The sequence below is a fragment of the Furipterus horrens genome, unplaced genomic scaffold (assembly GCF_987537825.1).
Source record: "Furipterus horrens unplaced genomic scaffold, mFurHor1.1.pri manual_scaffold_4, whole genome shotgun sequence".
In the NCBI taxonomy this organism is placed as follows: domain Eukaryota; kingdom Metazoa; phylum Chordata; class Mammalia; order Chiroptera; family Furipteridae; genus Furipterus; species Furipterus horrens.
Genome location: NW_028327174.1, coordinates 20,440,471 through 20,461,616, shown reverse-complemented (window position 1 = coordinate 20,461,616; position 21,146 = coordinate 20,440,471). Strand labels below are relative to the sequence as shown.

Genomic DNA, 21,146 nt, shown 5'->3' with positions numbered 1-21,146 from the left:
TACCGTATTTAACATGGGTATTAAGCAAAATAAATACTGAAATACCAATATGGTCATTTTACTCTGTTATTGAAATCTCTAATTAACATGTTTGAGAGTAAGAACTCTCTAGTTACCTTAGACCAGCAATTTTCAACCTTTTCCATCTCATGGCACACATAACTAATTACTAAAATTGGGCAGCATACCAAAAAAATAGGTATAATTTTGATTTATTCACCCCAGAGGGCTATTGTTGTGGTGGCTGTTGTAATTTTTTTATTTGACAATCTAAGGGAAAAGAGGTCAGTGCCCCTGACTAAATAGTCGGGTATTGCATGTTTTAAAAATTCTTTCCTTAGGTGTTAACGTTCTAATGTTGCTTTTTCATAGCTTTCAGATTCTTTAATTATTAATTAATTGCACAAACTTTGAGTCCTCTATCCTGTCTTCAATCCTGCCACTCATGGAGGGAAGAGTACCTGAAAATAAGAACTTATTTTTTAAAGTGTATTTTATTGATTATGCTGTTACAGTTGTCCCAATTTCTTTTCCCTTTGCTCCCCTCCACCCAGTACCCTGCTTCCCTGCAGCAGTCTCAGCCCCCTTAGTTCATGTCTGTGGGTCATGCATGTAAGTTCTTTGGCTTCACTCTTTCCTATATTATTCTTAAGTTCCCCCTGTCTTTTTTGTACCAACCAATTATGCTTCTTAATCCCTGCACCATTTCCCCATTTCTCCTCCTCCCCCCTCCCAGCTGATAATCTTCCAAATGATTCCCATACCTATGATTCTGTTCTATTCCAGTTGTTTGCTTAGTTTGTTTTTGTTTTTATTTTTTTAGGTTCTGTTGTTGATAGCTGTGAGTTTGTCATTTTAATATTCATAGTTTTGATCCTCTTTTTCTTAAATAAGTCTCTGTAACATTTCATATAATAAGGGCTTGGTGATGATGAACTCCTTTGTTTGGGAAGCCCTTTATCTGCCCTTCCATTCTAAATATTGGCTTTGCTGGATAGAGTAATCTTGGTTGTAGGTCCTTGCTTTTCATCACTTTGAATACTTCTTGCCAGTCCCTTCTAGCCTGCAAAGTTTCTTTTGAGAAATCAGCTGACAGTCTTATGGGAACTCCTTTGTAGGTAACTCTCTTCTTTCCTCTTGCTGCTTTTAAGATTCTCTCTTTATCTCGAACTTTTGGCATTTTAATGATGATGTGTCTTGGTGTGGTCCTCTTTGGATCTAGCTTGTTTGGGACTCCCTGTGCGTCTTGAACTTATATGTCTATTTCCTTTGCTACATTTAGGAAGTTTTGCTTCATTATTTTTTCACTTAGGTTTTCAATTTCTTGCCCTTCTTCTTCTCCTTCTGGCACCACTATGATTCAGACATTGGCGTGTTTAAAGTTGTCCCAGAGGTTCCTAAGCCTCTCCTTGTTTTTTTCAATTCTTGTTTCTTCATTTTGTACTGGTCAACTATTCATTTCTTTCTTATGTTCCAAATCATTGATTTGAATCCCAGTTTTGTTCCCTTCACCATTGGCTTATTGTTGATTTTCCTTCATTTCACTTAGCATAGCCTTCATGTCTTCCCTTCTGCGTTTGCTGTACTGAGGCATATCTGTCAAGTCTGTGGCATCTTTATCACCAGTGTTTTGAACTCTGCGTCTGTTAGGTTGGCTATCTCCTCCTCTGTTAGGTTTGATATCTACTTGTTGCTCAGTTCTTCCACTGGAACCTTGATCCACTCCCTCATTTGGGCCATAATTCTCTGTCTCCTCAACTTGACAGACACCGGTGTTTGCCTCTGTGTCTTAGGTAGAGCTGTCACACATGTCTGGATGAGTATTTTTTTTATATCTTTGTTTGTTAGACTTCCATGCAGCTTGATTTTCTGGAACTACTGGTTATCTCCAGTTTTGAGGTAATTGTATTCCTTCTTAGTTTTGGAGGGTGATGCAGCATATCTACCTACGCCTCCATCTTGGCCGGAAGTCCAAAAATAAGAACTTTTTATCTGAGGGACATCTTTGCATTATTTGTAATGTGTAAACTGTTTCTTTGTAACTTTATTATAGAGACAGAGTTGTCCTCAAGTGATGTTTTTCAAACCTCTGTCCATGGTAATAGTATTTTCTATAGTTGAGCTCTTTGGTGTTTGTTGAAATCCATCCTCTTTTCTTTTGTTCATGATTGGGAAAGCTAATTTTTGTCCCTCTTATCTTCATTTCTTTCCCTCGTTCGTCCTTCATACTTCTCAATAAATTATTAAATGTTAACCCTTTTTTGGCAATGTGTTCAGGTTTAGCTCCACCCCCCTGCACTAAATCAATCAAATAAATGTGAGATGGTTCTCCTACAATCTCCCACATTAAAAGTTGTGTTTTGTTTTTGTTTTGTTTTTTAATACTCTCTGGAGATTCTTCTCTCTTTGTATATATGTATTTATTTATTTTTACAGTGTAAAATTTTTGTATTTACAATTAGCCCGCTGGACTTAGTTTCAATGTTCCCAATTTTGTTGACAACATCCGAAGCATCATCGTAGTCAGGAGCCAATAGACATATGCCTTCCTCTCTCTACCAGGCCTTATCAGGCTGTTGAACTTGGCTATGTCAGTATCTTCAAGCTTCTTCACGCCTGTTTGTTGGCCTTGACATCTACAATGAACACAAGTTCTTTGCTTTCTAAGCCTTTGCTTTGACTTCGGCTTTGGGAAGATGGCTTTTGGTGCCATCTTCCTCCTTTCTTTTTAGGATTTTTAAAGGTTATACATCTCTAAAGAACATTAAGGCATTTGTTAATAAGCATCATTTGTAGATTCTTTTCTATTTGCATTATTGATTTGACTAATGGAAAGATTGTTTTTGTCTGTAGGTGTATACATTGACAGTAATAGCTATTTCGATAATGGAGCTAGCTGTCTAGAATAGTCACACATATAAAATTTAAGGTATTATTATTTTATTTTTCCTTAAAGTGTACCTTCAGTTTCCTATAGTACATGAAGCTTATAATTGTATTACATAAAATAATCTTCTGAATTGTAACTGAGATTAGGAGCAAAATTCATGCTTTTATCACTATCTCTAATAGAATTTTTTTTAATTTCTTTTTTATTTTTAGAAAGAGAAGGGAGAAGGAGAAAGAGAGAAACATCAATGTGTGATTGCCTCTCACATGCCCCCAGCCAGGGCACCTGGCCCGCAACCCAGGCATGTGCCCTGAACCGGGAATCAAACCAGCGACCCCTTGGTTCACAAACCAGTACTCAATCCCTTGAGCCACACCAGCCAGGGCACTAATAGAATATTTCTTAATGGAGTTATTAAATCTTAACCATACTGACATAGAAGATTGACCATTAAGACGAATGCTAGTTTATCACCAGAAATGCAAGCATAGATGTGTTTAACATGAATTATAAAAATTATTCTTGGGAAACAAGTCACCGCTTTTTTTGTCTTGGTCGTGTTGTTCTCTCCATTTTGGCTTCTTCATGTATTCTCAGAGTTCCAGTATAGATTTTAACATTTTATCTGGTATATTATTAGTTATATTAAAGTTTCATTTTTTTTAAAGCCTTGTGGAAAAGAAACTAGACTAGTAGTCAAGAATGACATTAATTAGCAATGACATCTCAAATGAATCATTTTATTTCTTTAAAGCTAGCTTCCCGTTTCTTATATGAAGGAGTTATACCAGATCATCATTTAGTATGAAATTATTTTCAAACCTGGAAAGTTGAGTGAGAGTATGCCCTTAGAGGCTTCCATTAATTAGGAAATACAGGGAGAAATTCTGCTCATTTCCATTCTATTTTTAGATAAGAAACTTCGGGGTTTGTCCCTTAAGTTTCCAGAAGCAAATCACACTTTAAGGATTTAGGAGAATAGGCCCAAACTCATTGTACTCCACAGTGGCACAGTGTTAGTATACTGACTTCATTGCCTCTAGATCTTTAGACCATTGCTTATATAGCTGTTGAGACTTGTTATTCCCACTAGAGCTCATCAAAATGGCCAGTAATTTTTATTTGAAATAATAAACTTTAGGACATCTTTTATTTTTAAATCCATATTGTCATTTTTTTAGCTGACAGAATCTGGCCACCTTTATCGTATTATTGGAATTTTGCTGATTAATCCATAACTATTAATCCCATATGTCTATTTTAACTTTAATCCTCACCCAGGGATATATTTGTTTTGTTTTGTTTTGTTTTTTTAAATTGATTTTAGAGAGAGAGCAAGGGAGAAAGAGAAACATTGATTGGTTGCCGCTCATACTCGCCTGCACCAGGAATGTAACCCACAACTTTTTGGTGCATGGGTGATGCTCCAACCAACTGAGCCACCTGGCCAGGACAATCCCATATGTCTATAACTCCTTTGTTAAAGTGGATTTTCTACTTAAGTGCACATCTATCTTGCCCTGTCCTTTTTATTTTACTTTTCCTTACAGACCCTTTCTGATGAAAGGAATAAATCATTTTGAGAGAAAGATCTCCCCTTTATCTCTTAACAGAATCACAAATTCTGTTTCCGCATTATTATTATTATTATTATTATTATTATTGATAAGGAAAAAAGAAAATAAGGTTGGATGTGATCTACTTAATATCCAAACCTCTTTTTAATGTTTATCATATGCTCTTCTCACACCAAAAATGTTGCCAATATGTCTGACCTGGCTTTATTATTTTTCTAAAGCACTTAAAAATGACAGTTTTAATTCCTCACCTTGCTTTTTGCTCTGCATTTAATAAGTGCCCAATACATGCCAGTTGATTAACCAAATATTGGTAGGGAGAGCTCAATCCACCATTGCTGGCTTCTCTCTTCCTTTAGTTAAGACCAAGTCACTGCTGTTTTTTATTTTTAGTCAGTGGAGTGTATAATCTGTGTAAGTCAGCTTTCTCCTTTTGCATCTCTTCGTCTTTCTTTTGATGGATATGTTTTGTTTTGGACTATATAGCATTTTACTTAAGTATGCTTGTACCATTATATAAAAAATTTATAAACTACTCTTTTTAAAGCTTCTGATTGTTTATAACATTCCATGTAAAATTAATTGGACGAGATGCATTTCTGTTGGAAAATATCAGAAGCCTGCAGTCATAAAATTTATGAATTATATGTCATACCTGCTGCTGGCTTTAAAAAACTTTTAAGTAACACAAATATTAAGCAATATCCTATTAAAGGCATTTTAAAAACCCCACTCTCCCTATTACTTCTTCTGCAGTTACTGAGTAATACTGGCACTGGAGAAATTATGTTCAGGTTTTTTCGAAGAGCTGCTTCTGATAGAAAAATGCTTAGTAATGATGAAGACACGCCCTCCAGTTCAGTGGCCATTTTGTAGTGTAGTTCTGGAGAAACAAGTGGGAACCATCAAAGAAAGAAGTGTACGGATCAGAGGAACATGGGCAAGAGGCAGTAAATTTTTCATCTAGGTCAATTGAAGAAATTAGAACTATGCCGTCTGTGAGTAGTTTAATTAGTTGGACTAATTTTTATGGACCCTTTTAACCTACTTAATCTTTTTCAATTCTGTGATTAGATTTGCTTTGCTGATATTGAGGAACAATTAAATTAATGCTTGGATTTGGGGCGGTGGAAATAATAATTTAGAAGTTATATTGAAATGTATAAACTTCAAAAAGTATTTTCTGTTATTTTATAATATCTTGAATTTTGCAGGGTACTCCTCTATGATATTATTTAAGGTTTAAGGTGAGGAAGATGGAAGATAAGAAGTGGTTATTTTTTATTTTCACTTACCTTTTAATCAGTATGAAATCAGAATTGCATCTGATTTAAAGGTAAGTGAAAAGCCCATAAAAACAGTATATTGGCAATATGATTAGTAGTAATGGGGAAATTATTTTCCTTTGTAGAGTTTTGTTAATTATGACAATTTTAGCTCTTTATATACCAAAAGCTTCTTCCTTAAAAAATAGAGACAATAGCTACCTTGTGTAATTTGGTAACAACGGTCTTTCACATCAGCTTATTTTGTGGCGTTCTGTATTAGCCTGGAAGGAAATAAGGAAATAATAGCAATTGACAACAAGAATGTATCCTTTTCAATCATTTGTTTTTAAATGCTGTTCTATATATGATGATTACATTTAGACCTACGGCCTTAAACTATAGTCAAAGAGAAACTGTTTTACAAATAGCTGTAGTAGCTAATAATTGTTTCCAGGCAAATATTCCCAATGAAATCTAATTATAGATTAATTACAGATATCTTTTTCCTTTGTTTTGAATTAAAAAAAAAAATTTAGAGGTTCTATTGGAATGGTGGGTACTTTAATAATATATAACTTCCAGTATACTACTTATTCTGAAAGAATTAAAAATTTATACAAATATTTAAAGAAAAGTCATTGTAAATTATTTAATAAATTCTTCTAACAAGGGAATGGAAATCAAAGGCTTCTAAATAAGCACAGAGTTGTATAGGTGTGAGGTCTTCATTAGCAAAATAATTCTGCTTACACAATTTCAGGTTTCTGTGCCAATGCTTCCTACCTTCTACTGCCTTCTGTTAGTAGCTGTCTGTAGTTTCCTATTACTTTTTGTGTTTAATACAGACTTGCAGAGATCAAATATCATCTGACATCTGACAATAGTTTGCATTTGGGAGACCTAAATAGTATGACTTTGATATAGTACTGACATTTTAAATCAAGGAACTAGGAATTAGTTTTGATATAGAAAAGTACACAGGATCATTCTAATTCATTTGCTAAACTAATAATTCAGCACTTTTTTAAATTTGACTTGAGAGCAAGAGAGAGATCAATTTGTTGTTCCATTTACTTATGCATTCATTGGTTGATTCTTGTTTGTGCCCTAACCAGGCTGGAACCCACAACCTTGGCATATCAGGACAATGCTCTAACCAACTGAGCTCCAGCCAGAGCTCAACCCCTTTTTTATCAGGCCTTATGCTGGGCACCTTTTTTCCACATAATATAACACATGAATATATTCTCATTGCAGAAAAGTCAAATACAGGGAAAGCATCAGCCCTCCCTTAATCCCCCTTTTTTTTATTCCCAGGTTCGACTTTTCTCAGAGGTAACAACAGTAATCGATTTTCTTCCAGACCATTTTCAGTGTAATTATATTCAAATATACATATTTGCAAATATATATGTCAAATACACTTAGAAGTGTTGTATAATTTGACCTTTTAAAATGTAAAATGTAAATTATTATAGTAGTCAGTATTTTCATTTGTGCATTTAGCATACTTTTATAGCTATAACCATAGCTTACATGCTTAGTGGAATTGCTAGGATACATACATTTATATTTTTATAGATATATTCCACTAATAGTGTATGAAGTATCTATTTCCTCATACCCTTGACAACACTAAATATGATCCAACTTCTTAATTATTGCCAGCTACCAGACAGAAAGTATTTTTAATTTCCACGTCCTCAATCAAAGGTAAAATCTGTCATGTTTTCACTTGTATGGTTATTTTCTTTGAACTACCTGTTTATATCCTTTGCTCATTTTGCAGTTTTTAAAATCTTTTTCATATTGGTTTATATGGGGTTATTGTAAATTAAAGAAATTAGTTTTATTATATGTTGGTCATATTTTCTTTCCAGTGTTATAAGAGTTATTTAAGGAACTCAATGAGCTGGATAAGAACAGAGTACTATTGTTTTTATAGTCCCAAGATTCTTTGCAGCCAATTTCTAGGCTTGTATAATGTGAGACAAATACATATGGATTATAGCTCATCTGAAACACAAATGATTGGGAATAAATGTAGATATTATTAGAAAACATGTTGAAGTGTTGTGATTTTTCTAACTTAATCTGTTAAATAATTTTAAAATTACAAGTCCAGCTTCTGGTGTAAAAAATACACAGGTTACTCAAAATACTATATTTGACCAAGTTAATGATTTTTTTTACTCTAAGTTATTTGCAGCGTAGCAGAATAAAGAACAGATTTGGCTCTTGCTCAGTTGCCTAGATTCACATCATGGCTCTATCATTTATGTACATGGCCTTGGCCAGATTCTTGGTCTCTCTATGCCTTAGTTTCCTCTTCTCTTAAATGAGTTCTGGCTCATAAGTTTATTGTAAAGATGAGATGAGTTAGTGTGTAAAAAATGCTTAGAACACAGTATGGGTACTCAGTAAATATTTGGTGCACGCTGTTGTTTGGGGAGGACTTGATGAGGAGAGAGTCAGCCAAAAAGATGAGAACCTGCATTGATCATCCTCTTGTAATAAAAAAAATACACCTGGGTAGTATCAAAGAGAGTTAGCAGCCTCTAGTGACATCTCCAACCCAGAGGTAAACACTGCTGCAACCTAAGAAATGGGCAGGGGAGGAACAGGTCAAGGGCCATTTCCAGTTGCCCACTACTTCTGAACCCCATCCCATATAGCCTGTGGGAAATTGCAGCACTGGATACTTGCTTTATTTCGTTCTGTGGATCTTGTACATAGTGATGCCTGCTATGGTTCTACCACCCTTGGTATCTAGATTTCTAAATTGGTCTATTGCCTTTGGTTGTTTTTCTTCTTTGCATTTTATACCTGAAATTTCCCCCCAGTTTCTGCCTGAATTCTTCTAACTTCTACTTTGTTAACCCTAGGCTAATAAATATAGAACTCTCTTAAGGATGAGTCAACAGAAAAATTATGGAGCCTACAGATCATAAGAATACCAGTTCTGTGAAGGTTTGGAGGAATTGTCACTCTTCAAAATATATTCACAGAAGAAAAAAAGAATTCATGTTTGTGCTTCTAGATTCACGGGACTGTTGTTCTATGAAACTTAAAGCTGCCAGTGAACCGAGATGAGGACAACCTGGTGCTGCCCTATGTGCTCTCCCCTCCCCTGTGGCATGGCCTGCCCCCTTCTTAGTATCTATGAGTATAACAGACTACCTTTTTAATGGCAGTTGTGTCCTAATCTGTTGGCCTTACCACACCTGAATAATCACCTATACTTTAAAACAGTAAGATGAATTTGAGAGAGAAGATTGGTTGTTCCTTCTGGATTGCCTTTTTCCTCAGAGAGACAATTCTGTGTTTTGACTAAGGGCGTGGGCATTGGACTCAGACCAGCGAGATTCCCATTCTGCTGGGTAAACTTGGACAAGTTATTTAACCTCCATATGCCCTAGTTTCTTTCTAAAATAAGAGTAATGGTACTTAGTACCATTTAGAAGTTTATAATAGTACTCTTCAGAAGTTTGTGAGAGTAAATTCAGTATTGTAAAGCATGCTTATGTAATGCCTAGCATATAAGCAACTCAACAAATCTTAACTGTTCGTACTGTTATTCTTGTTATTTTCCAGCTTTTGTAAGACTCTTTTCCAAAATACTGACCTCTTAGGGCCCTCTTGTCTTCTCTCGCTATGTATCATCTCTAGCTGAGTGCATCTGCTCCATGTTTCCATACCTACATGCTACCATATGGGTTTGCCACCATATCTATTGTCTAAAAACTCAAATCTGTACATTCAAACTAGGCCACTGCTGATCTCCAGGTACTTTAGGACTAACTTATTTACATTTGAGTATTTCACAGGCACCTCTAACTCATCATCTTCCTCTTTAGATCTGTTGCTCTGCCATTGTTTTACATTTCAGTTAAGAGCACCATGTAATTGTTCAAACCAGAAATCTAGGAGTCATCTTGGCCCATCCATTGCCAGCCACTTTCAATAATAAATGGATACTAAATTAGGAGGAGGTTAGGGGGGAAATTCACAAACTAAAGAATGTTTATTACATTTGGGGAGAGGGAGAAAGCATCAGAGGTAGCATAAAGAAAGTTACAGTATTTTCCATTTTATATCTTTTTGTACTGTTTGAATTTTAAACTTAAAAAAAACTAAAAATAAAAGTCTGTGAAATTGAGCAGTTGAACTTAGTTTCCTTTTATACGTAAGAAAAAAGTTAACTTTTTCTTAAATATCCCCAGAGAAAAGTTATTGGCAGAAAAATACTATAACTCTAGTGCTCGACGTATAGTAGATGTTCAATAAATATTTGATTAGTGATACTTGAAAAAATGAAGATTGCTATTTAAGTTTCCCTTTTTCTAGCCAAATGATTTTTTTCATTTGGAGTGCTGTTAGCAATGAGTCATTGACATTTAGAAGACTGAGCGGTTACTTTGTGAGGAACCAGAATCGGAATTTGGCCCGTAGTTAGTACAGACTATACAAATTGCTTTTCTGAAAGGGTATGCAGCTCTGAGAGTGGCTCTCTTCCTGGGAGAGCATCCAGAGGGTGCATCAGGGTTAGCGTGAAAGAGCATCTAGGCTTCTGATGGCTGTTCGCTTGGCCTGGCGTAGGTGTTTAATTATGGGCCTAGAGCATTGACAGAAGTGTGCTGGTAGCCAAGGGAAACCACTCAGCCAGATGCCATTTGTGGAAGAGGCTCAGGTTATTTAGCTATCTAACTTTCCTGGTTTCTTTTCTTCCTGTTGAAGCCCCAACAGAAATCTTTTAATAAGGAAATTGTGTTATCAGAAAACTGCAGTTCAATTAGATAAACATGAAGTTCATCTACACATAATCTCCAAATATGACCAAGTACTGTAATTATTTTGCCTTTATATAGTGCCAGTGGCTGGTTAAAATTTTAATGCATTAACTCTGATGCAGTTATTTTGAAGATAACTCATTTCACTCTTTTAGAAAGCCTGTTGAGTTTTTAGGTTGTATGTCATGAAAAAAATAATTTTTCTTTTTCTTTTTTTGCTATCATTTTCCTAAAATAAATAAATAATAAAGATAGCTCCTGGACTACTTACCTTTTGTGAATTTTTTCAATCAAGATTCCTTATACTCTAAAACAGCTTTCTGAACATCTGTACTCTGACAGTTTGAACTGGGTAACTGTGGGGCTTGTCCTGTGCATCATAGGGTGCTGACTAACATCTGTGACTTCTACCTACCAGATGCCAGTAACACTGCTCCCCTCCTAGTTATAACAGCCAAAAATGGCGTAATTGGGGGATGGGGAGAAAAATCTGCTTTGAATGAATGAGAACCTCTCTGTAGGACCATGCTGGTTCTTTTGTTGATTCTTTTCTTTTTTTGATGGCTTGCTTAATTGTATTTTTAAAACATGACTTCAGGGGGAAGGGGTTGGGTGGAGGTGAAAGAGGTTTTAGGGGGGATAAATGGTAAGGAAAAAATACAATAAAAATAAATAACTAGGAAAAAGATGAAAAATAAAAATACAGCTACTGTGATACCAACCAGCGGGGTGGGGCATGGCTCCAAAAATCACATAAATTGAGAATTACTTATATTTCACAAACTTTATGTTAGTACGTGGAAGGTCAATGTGAGTGATTGACATTGACAGGTAATAGCCATTTATTTATGCTTCCACTAAGCGTAGTCACTAGAAATCTTGTGCTTGTGCCTTTTACATTTCTTGTCCATAATGGGAGTATTGAGCGGCCTGGACATTGTGGCAGGAAGTTTGCAGATCCAAATATTTGCCCAATGTGATCTGAATATTTTTTATAAATACATAAAATATGATGTGCACGTTACCGTAGCTGCTGCTTTTATGATTCACTCACAAATTCATTTAAAAATGTTACTAAATTAACATTTGCTTTTTGCCATATTCTCTTCAGTAGATATTCAAAATACCACTACTATTATATGGAATTTTGTAAGGACTTGAGTGTTCTAAAGTTTAATAAGCTTATTTTTTCCCAGATTAAAATAATAGGTTGAATTTTCCAAATTTTACATTTTTCTGCCATATTATTTTCCTAAATTTCTTTGTACCAGACTAGGAAAACCTAATGTCTGGTTTTTTAAATCTTAATAATGGACCTTAAAAATTATACATAAAAAGAGAGAATAATACAGTGAAAGCTCCAGATACCCATCACCCAGCTTCAGAAGCTGTTAAAATTTTTGCCGAAAGGTTCATCTATTCCTCTTTCACCCTCACCTCTTCTCTTGGAGTAAAGCAAATCCCAGACATTGCCTGATTTTCACCTGTAGGTACTTCCATATACATTTCTAACAGTTAAATAGACTTTCTTTAAAAAAGAAAAGAAAAAATAAAAACTCCGTTACCTAATAAAATGAGTAGTAATTCCCTAATATCATCTGTACCTTGGCTGTGTTTGGATTTTTCTTCTTACAGTTGTTCAAACCAGCATCCAAACAAAATCCATACATCACATTTGGGTGATATGTCCCTTTAGTTTTTAACTTTTCTGTACCTTCTCTAACTTTATTATATCATTCATTTGTTGAGGAAACTGGGTAATTTGATCTTTAGAATTTCCATATCCCGAATTTAGCCTATTAGGTTAATATGGCATTTGATTTAGCACAGAATTCTGTATTTTAACATACCAAATATTTTTATCTTTCAGAGGACATCATGAGTTTTGTTTTACTACCTGAAGAAGTTTAAGAACCCCCATAGCATTCTTATTTTGTACTTATGGAAGCTGAGACCAAGAGAGGATTTTCCTGAAACATAGTGGCCTACCTGAAAAGTATTAGATCAGCCCGTATTTCCCTTGGTTCTGTTGAAAGCCAGATATACCATGGTCTTATGGAAGAATCCCAGAATGAAGCTTTTTAGCAAGGACCTCACCTGTTTTGTTTTGTTTTGTTTTTTGTTTTCTCCCCTGTGCCTAGATACTGCCTGGCATGAAGAAGATTCAGTTAGTGTTTATTATGGAATGGACCACCCAGTTCTTCCATTTTTGGCCTATTTTTCCCTCCCTGGGCTAGAACCTGAAAGGTTACAACTTGTTCTATCTGTAAGGGTTTAAGGCAGTTTAGAAGAGAGAGCCTAATCATAAAAGCATTTACCCTTCACTTCCATTTCTACACGAGTTAATCTTCCTTCGTAAATGTAAATCAGCAATAAAGGTATTGGCACATCTGCAGAATGTACCATAAATCATGCAGAAAACAAACAATGCTTTAGAGTGGTTCAGACTTTATATATTCATTAGTGTGGGGTCTGATATCTTTAATATGGGGGGGGGCATGAAGTACAGGTAGTCTAGGATTTAAATGAGTCGTTTTCTTGAAATGCTTGTTCAGCGAAAATGTTGAGGTTTCCTGTCTGTTTTTTGTTTATTTTTCTTACAAAAAAATGTTTCGGTCATCCAAACAATTTTAGTGTAACCAAAAACTCTTGGCTATCATTCATTTAGCAAAATTCTTTCTGGTACTACGATGTGTGTTTTCTGTCAGCTAAAATTTATAGGAATCATTAACCACAAGGATTTCCTGAGGAGAAGCTCCCACATGCTGTGTCTAAGGTTCCTTATATTTCTTTTGGCAGCAGGAACATTGTCCAGTGCTACAAAATTATACTCTGAGTTCAGTACTGATAATTTCTCTTCAAAAAAACAACTTAACTGAAACATTTGTGGTTCTATTTTGCTTGAACCAAGGGAAAAAGTTATAATACAGAAAATTACCTATCACTATCTCCTCTGCCTTACCCTCCACAGAAAAAAATCCCTTTCTGAAGCTGCTATCAACCTATAATAATGCTCACTATATGAAACAAATTTTTTTCATATTAGTTTATAAGCCTAATAGACCAAACCTTCAAATATAGTGATTAAGGCTGTTGCAATAGGGAGCTTCACCTTGCTGTAAAAGAAAAAATAAAAATAAATTATCTTATATTGGGTGATCAGGTTTTAATACTAAGACATTATCTACCTTTTTCACTCTTATTCTTTTGTGCATTTACAGAGTTTGAAAAGCTCATCAGTTTGGTTTCATATTTCACATTAAAATTAACCTTCAAAACTCAAAACTATCACTTGTTGAGTTTTGTTATGACTGTTCTTTGATAATACAACAATCAGAAAAAAGACTATTAAAATACTACCTTTCAAACTATGTTTCAGGCCTGATTTTCTTTATATACTTCACCCAAAACAATAAATTACAACAGATTGAGTGCAGAAGCAAATATAAGAAACCATCTATCTCCTATTAAGCCAGACAGTAAAGAGAGATGCAAAAATGTAAAACAATATTCAATTATTTTTTAATTTGGAAAAAAAGTATTTTTCATTAAAATTATTTATGTTAATACATGGGTTGGCAAAAGTAAGTTTACAATTATGAGTACACAAACCCATTTATTTTTGTATTATTATTTATTGATTATTGTATTATTTTCCATTCAAACAACTGTAAACCTACTTCTCCCCATCCCTATATCTGGGTTTATTGTTATTCTAAATAAGTAACTTTTTAAAATTTTTTGTTTGAATTTTTAATATGATAAATACTGATAGTCACATAAACAATAGGTCTTCGGGGCTCTCGATCATTTATAAGACCATAAGGAGGCCGGGAGACCAAAAACTGATGTGGTTTTCTGAGATCTATCAAATAATGCACAAGTTATTTGGCAGTTTCACGGGGAAAATGATAGTAATTTTATTCCCCAAATATATATTTTAAATAATATAATAATTTTACTAAAAATCCCTTTGTATTCTTAAAAGTTGCTGATATCGTACAATGTCTATCTTGGTCAGTTCATCTTGGCTGACATTCAGTTTGTAAACCAAAGGTTGTTTGTTTTTCCTTTGTGCTGTCATTGGTTAAATTTTAAATTTTCTTTGGCTCTGGAGTGACAGAAGCATAAAAGTAGAAATAAAACAGTAAAATGCTACAACTCAGAATACCACCATAAATATAATGAATAGAGCTTTAGTGTTCATTCAGTCCAAATTTATATGTTAGAAAATGATAGGATTTGCATTAAAGACAAAAGTGCTAGTATGAAATACGATGATGACTGGAATTACATGTTATTGGACCTGCCTACAGTACCTCCACCCCTAGCCTCCAAAGGTGTCTACTCTGAAATTTTGTCAAATAGTTACATTAAAGCCATGAAACAAAGCACAGTGATGGTCCTTGGCAGACCAGAATTTTTCAGAACTGTAAAACAGTGCTTTCTAGGATAAAAATGATGAATTCTGTCACTAAAGATGAGGAAGAAACCAGAACTACTAAGGCATCATTCATAGTTGTAGAGTACAAATGGATATGTCATACCTTTGACTAGAAGCTTGTGAAACTAACCAAACGTTTAAAAGTTTTCCATTTGGAAAAACAGCAGAACCAACTACTGGTAGAATCACTGTATGAAATGACATGATTGAACGTTATCACTTGTATACAGGAAAAACAGTTAATGCTATTTTAGTGAAATATGCATTAGTAAATGTTCCAGATTATGGTGATTCAAACTAAGGATGTATGCTTAGTTGATGTGCAAAGCATACAGGGTGAGGCAAAAGTAGATTTACAGTTGTGAGTACAAGAAACAGTTAATTCTTATATTATTTATTAATTATGTCTAATTTACTTGTATTACAACTGTAACTTATTTTTTCCATCTCTGTATATGGAAAATAAACTATTCATTGTTTCTGTTGTTTAGTCACACACACACATGCCCCCAGATAAATATATGTTACAGATACTCCATTTGGTTATTTAGTGAGCTGTGACATAAACTGGAAAAGGAAGGGACATTGGGGCCACTGCTGACACAGCATTACAATTTGAATAAAAAGATATTTGGTCCCATTCCCACCTCCCAAACCTCTTCCCAGAGAATAATTAGCACTCAAGAGTGTGCCTCATGAGTTCCACTGAGTCTTTAATTAGAACAGGAGTCAGCAGACTTAATGTTGGGTCAGATTTGTCCCTTCTTCTATGCCTATGTTTATATGACTGGTGAACAAGGAATGGTTTTTACATTTTTAAATGGTTAGGTAAAATATCAAAAGAATGATATTTTGTGACACATGAAAATTATAAGAAGTTAAATACTTCCATAAATAAAGTTTTATTGGAACATAACCACACTCATTGGTTTATGTATCATCTGTGGCTGCTTTCACTGTAGCAGCAGAGTTGAGACAGACCATATGGCCTGCAAAGCCTAAAGTATTTACTGTCTGGCCTGTAATAAAAAAAAGTGTAACTCCACTTTGATCCATCGTATTTATTGTTCTTCCCCATGGGAGTTCATCTGAAGAAAATATTCTACGGCCTTAAAAACAAGTTTTTTTTTTAAAGTATGTAAACTTTTCAAAAGGTCAGCCCAAATGAACTAACATTCCTGTTCTTTTGCCACTCTGATGGTTCACAGTTCAGTTTGAAAATACAGATAGAGTAATTCAAGGCAGTATTTGGAGATCCATTACAGGTGATGTAAAGGTTATTAACCTATTGTGTCACCAGAGATTTTAAATCTGGTAAAGGTATCCTTCTTATAATTTTTTGCATATTTTTCTCAAAAGAGAGATTAAACAGAGTTAAAAAGAAAGGCATTTGACTCATCTTATCCTCTCAAATTGATAGTCAGCAAATACTACCAATCCAGCAAATTCTCACTGTTCCTCATTTTTCCAAACTCAAGGGTATATTTCCTAAAAGTGTTGTTCTAATTAAGATGTTGTCCTTCTGTTTCCATAGCAACTAGTACATCCTAATTATTCATTTGCCTAGTGTCTTTGCACTCAACTATAAGTAAGCTTATTTGGTGTCTTCCTCTCTAGATAGAGGAGGGGCTGTAATTTTAGGTAGTATGGTATATTTCAGAGTGTTGGCTTTGGGGTTAGATCAGTCCTGATTTCTTTAGCTGAGTGAATCTGTTTCCTCAACTATGAAATGAGAACAACAATAATGATGATGAAGATGATGATACTTTCTATAGTTTTTTGTGAACCTTAACTTAGCCGATGCATATAAAATGCTTAGTTAAGCTTTTGCAACATAGTACTGTCAGCTGTGTTGCCGTTTGTTTTGGTGGTGGTGGTTATTGTGTCTCTGACACCTAATGAGGTCTTTTTAAAATACTATATTTGGTTGAGTGGTATCAAGGTTTATTTTTAAACATGTCACCAACATTGTACTTTAGAGAAGGCTAAAAGTTAAAATTAAAACTTGCTGTTTATCCAGAAAGAGTTGTCTCATAGATTTTCACCCAGTAGTCATAGTGATATTTCTGATTGGGGTGATTTAATTTTTCATTTCTTCCGAAACCTGTTCTTTTTTCACACAGCTTATATAAGGTATAAACTGAGTGCTTATTGTGTGTCAGGGACTGTTCTACGTGCTTTATATTTATGAACTAGGTATTATTATTACTCCTATCTTTAGTTGAAACAGCTGAAGCATGAAAGGATTATAAATTGCCATAGTTACCCAGTTAGTAAGAGGCAGAGTTGGAATTTGAACCTGTAGTTTGGCTCCAGAATTTGTCTTTAACCACTGTGTTCTAATGCTTTTATTAGCCACACTGTCTCTCATTTGCCATGTGCTTGTACGTAAGCTTATTTTAGGTAACTTTCTTGGAGTTTTTTGGTTTTTTTTTACAGTGCTGGGTACTATATGTGTTATAATAACGCATAGTTGTGCTTGACTGAATCAGTGAATATGATTATATGATGAAATTACTAATACAGTACAATCATTGCCTAATTCTTCTTGGCTTCAATTAATAACTGTTTTTCACTGTAGGCCCTCTTAGGAACTATCTACAGCCCAGATTGGCTATTTTGAATAAACCTACTCTAATAATACAAAAATTTGGGCAACGTAATATCTTAACAAATCTATTTATATTCCTAAATTTATTTTTCCTTGCTGGTACTCAGAAATACCAATGTGTTTTATTTAGAGTTTTCTCCTTTTGGGGGTCCCTCTGTTAAACTGTTATTTGATATTTTTAATGTTAAATATTGTGACATAATTCAATTCTTTATAAATAAAGCCTTAAAGAATTTGGGCATATTCATTGCAGCACTGTTTACAATAGCTAAGTACTGGAAACAGCCTAAGTGCCCATCTGTGGAGGAGTGGATCAAAAAACTGTGGTACATTTACACAATGGAGTACTACGTAGCAGAAAGAAAGAAAGAACTCCTGCCATTTGCAACAACATGGATGGAACTAGAGAGAATTATGCTTAGTGAAATAAGCCAGGCAAAGAAAGAAAAATACCATATGATATCACCTAATACAGGAAACTGAAGAACAACACAAATAAAAGAACTAAATAGAACAAAGAGCAGAATAGCAGTCAATAGTGGGGACGGGGGAGGAAGAGAAGGGGGATAAGTAAGGGAAGGGTCTAGTCAAGGAACGTGTATAAATGACTCATGGACACGGACAACGGGAAGGGATATGATTACAGGAGAAGGGGTGGGCTGGGTTGGGGAGAGAAATGGTGGAAAAATGGGACAACTGTAATTGAAAAACCAAAAATTAAAAATGAAGGAAAAAAAAAAAGAATTTGGGCATATTAGTCATGATAGCGAAGTTTGGTATTGAATTTGGCCTCTAAAACTTGAAATAGTAATGATGTTAAAATTTTACAACAAACTCAGAACAATTAACAACTGAATCTAAAAAAATAAAAAATAAAAAATAAAAAAATAAACTAAGTAAATGACCAGACAGGAACTGAATCATAGATATGGAGATCATTTGGAAGATTATCAACTGGGAGGGGGAAGGGGGAGAAATGGGGAAATGGTACAGAGATCAAGAAGCATAATTGATAGGTACAAAATAGACAGGGGGATGTTAAGAACAGTAAAGGGATTGGAGAAGCCAAAGAACTCATAAGCATGACCCATGGACATGAACCAAAGGGAGGATTTCTGGAGGGAAGGGGGGTACCGGGTGGAGGGGGTCAAAGGGAAAAAAATTGGGACCACTGTAACAGTATAATCAATAAAATATACTTAAAATTTTTTGTTTTATTCTATGTCTCTTACAGAATTCTCCACTTTACCAGTACTTACAGGATCTGGGACACACGGACTTTGAAATATGTTCTTCTCTGTCACCAAAACAAGAAAAATGCACAGTGACAGAGGGGCAACAGAAGCCTCCTATAAGAGCCCTGCCAAAAGTAAGAAAGCATGCTCATTCTCTATGACTTAATCTTTTGTTCTTTACCTTAAAAAATACAAAAACAAAAAATAGCTCCATATTTTTCCCCGACACTGGTAAGACTTTATTTTTTATTCATCAGTAGTAGAAAATATCTGTTTAAATAAACATGAATTATTGCTGTTTTCGACTATTTCATGGATGATTTGTATTATAAATGGAAATGAATATGGTTGAAGATCAAAATATATTATTTAAATACTCAAGGTATCTGGAGAGGAACAGAAAAATATACTGAAACTTGAATGAGAACCCAACTTCTAGGATTCTTATATTAACTGGAATTACTTTTTCTTTAATTACATATTTTTAAAAGAGCACAAATTATAAGAAAGCAAATTGATAAGGTATTTCATAAATAGTTTCAAGGATACTGCAATTTCTGATGCCCTTTATGTCTGCAGTATTGTATACTTTTATATACCTCATAGTTGATGTACAGCGTTATGAGGCTAAGATACTAGAAGAATCTCCATTAATTATGTTCTATAAAATTCATTAACCTAATACATTCATTTCTGTTTTATTAGACATTATTAAAATAAAAATATTCAAGTACCTTTCAATTTTAATACAGAGAATTCTAATTTAATAAGAACTATAGCCAGATTACCTGATTTTTTGAGTTGATTCTAGTTCCATCAGTGTTTTATTATAACACTCAATTATTTTCAGGAGGTGGCTTTGAAAGTTTTCAATTGCTCATTCACTCCGTGGTGATAGAGGTCTTTTCTTCTATTCCTCTTTGAAAAACTCCTAAAATGTGAGGTAACTAAGCTGGGCTCATTTGCAATAGCAGATGAAATAACAGATAATGGTTTGGGTTTTTTTGTGTTGTTTAGTGTTTTTGACTAACACCCACAGGATGGGAGTTCTGGGAGTTAGAACTCACATGGTTCAGAACCCATTTGCTAGTCCTCTGATTTACACCCTTCCTTGTCCTTGCCCCTCTCAAATATGAATGCTCCAGGGAAGTGTTTTGAAAGGAAAAGCTAAATTATAATTTATTAGATAGATAAATAATTATTTATAGATTAAAACTTGTATTTGAGATTACTTGTTAAGAAAAGACAAAGGCCCAAGGAATGATCTTGAGGCATGGCTGCATACCTGTATCTGTGTGTAGTGTGGAGGGGAGGCAGGAGGAGTGGGGGCGCAGACCTGTGTTTTGTAGGTATTCAGTCCTTTCATTTATGACAGTTATTTTTACATATAGAAATGTATTTATTTATAAGTAAATAAAAAGAGAGTTTAAAATTTCATCCCCTCAGAAATCAAGAAACAGTAAAAGCATAGCCAGAGGGTGTTTTTCAAAATTACCACGTGTCTAGAAAATTTGTTTAGTCTTCATCTTACACATTTCAGGTATATGAGCTATATTTTTCTAAAATGGCATTTTTCCAAATCTGGGGCAACTAAATTTTAGAAAATTACTATTTAGTTCCTTCATGGTGGGTATATTTTTAGAATTGCCTTCAGAAATCTCTTCAAGCAATGAAGTACCAGTTATTTCCTTTGGAAAACAAATATTTTTGTATGAGTTTATAATGAAATGGTCCTTAGCGCTAATACCCTTTTTTCGCTCTATTTTTTATTTATTTATTTATTTATTTATTTGTTTTATTTTATTTTAGAGAGAGGGGAAAGGAGAAAGAGAGGGAGAGAAACATCACTGTGTGGTTGCCTCTCACTTGTGCCTCTAACTGGGGGCCTGACGTACAACCTAGTCATGTGTCCTGACTGGGAATCGAACCAGAGACACTTGGCTCGCAGGCTGATGCTCAATTCACTGAGCCACAGCAGCCAGGGCTTCACTTTATTTTTTAATGTGATTGTTAACTACTTACTGAGTCGGGAATCAGTCGGCAGCCGTCCGTCTCGAGAGACGATGGTGTAGCTTCTTAAGTGTCTATCTGCACCACCGAGAATGGTTGTGCAGTCCGACTCAGGAGTGACACGGTATCTGTCTCCTCCCGTGTTGAATCGACATCTTGCGATGACGCTGGAGTGTCCTCTCCAGTGAAGCTGAAGCTACAGAGCCTGGGCAGGGTGATATGGAGGGCAAGAGTGTAAGAATCATTTTTCAAGCTTCTCTTATAAATTCATATTAAAGTTCTTTGGAGTAAAAAAGGCTCTTTACTAGTTATAAGGTTATT

At 34.7% G+C, this 21,146-nt stretch overlaps 1 protein-coding gene across 4 annotated transcripts in view; it reads left to right on the top strand.

Annotated features, from left to right (window-relative positions):
- The window catches only part of VEZT (vezatin, adherens junctions transmembrane protein), a 57,329-nt gene that overhangs the window by 7,233 nt on the left and 28,950 nt on the right, over positions 1–21,146 (top strand). For 2 of the 4 annotated variants that reach the window (XM_090272677.1, XM_090272676.1), the window contains exon 2: positions 18,815–18,949. In XM_090272677.1, the coding sequence (XP_090128803.1) occupies positions 18,815–18,949 (135 nt within the window). Of the gene's footprint in view, positions 1–18,814; positions 18,950–21,146 lie in introns of those variants that run through there. The other 2 variants (XM_090272679.1, XM_090272678.1) reach the window with 1 other exon arrangement.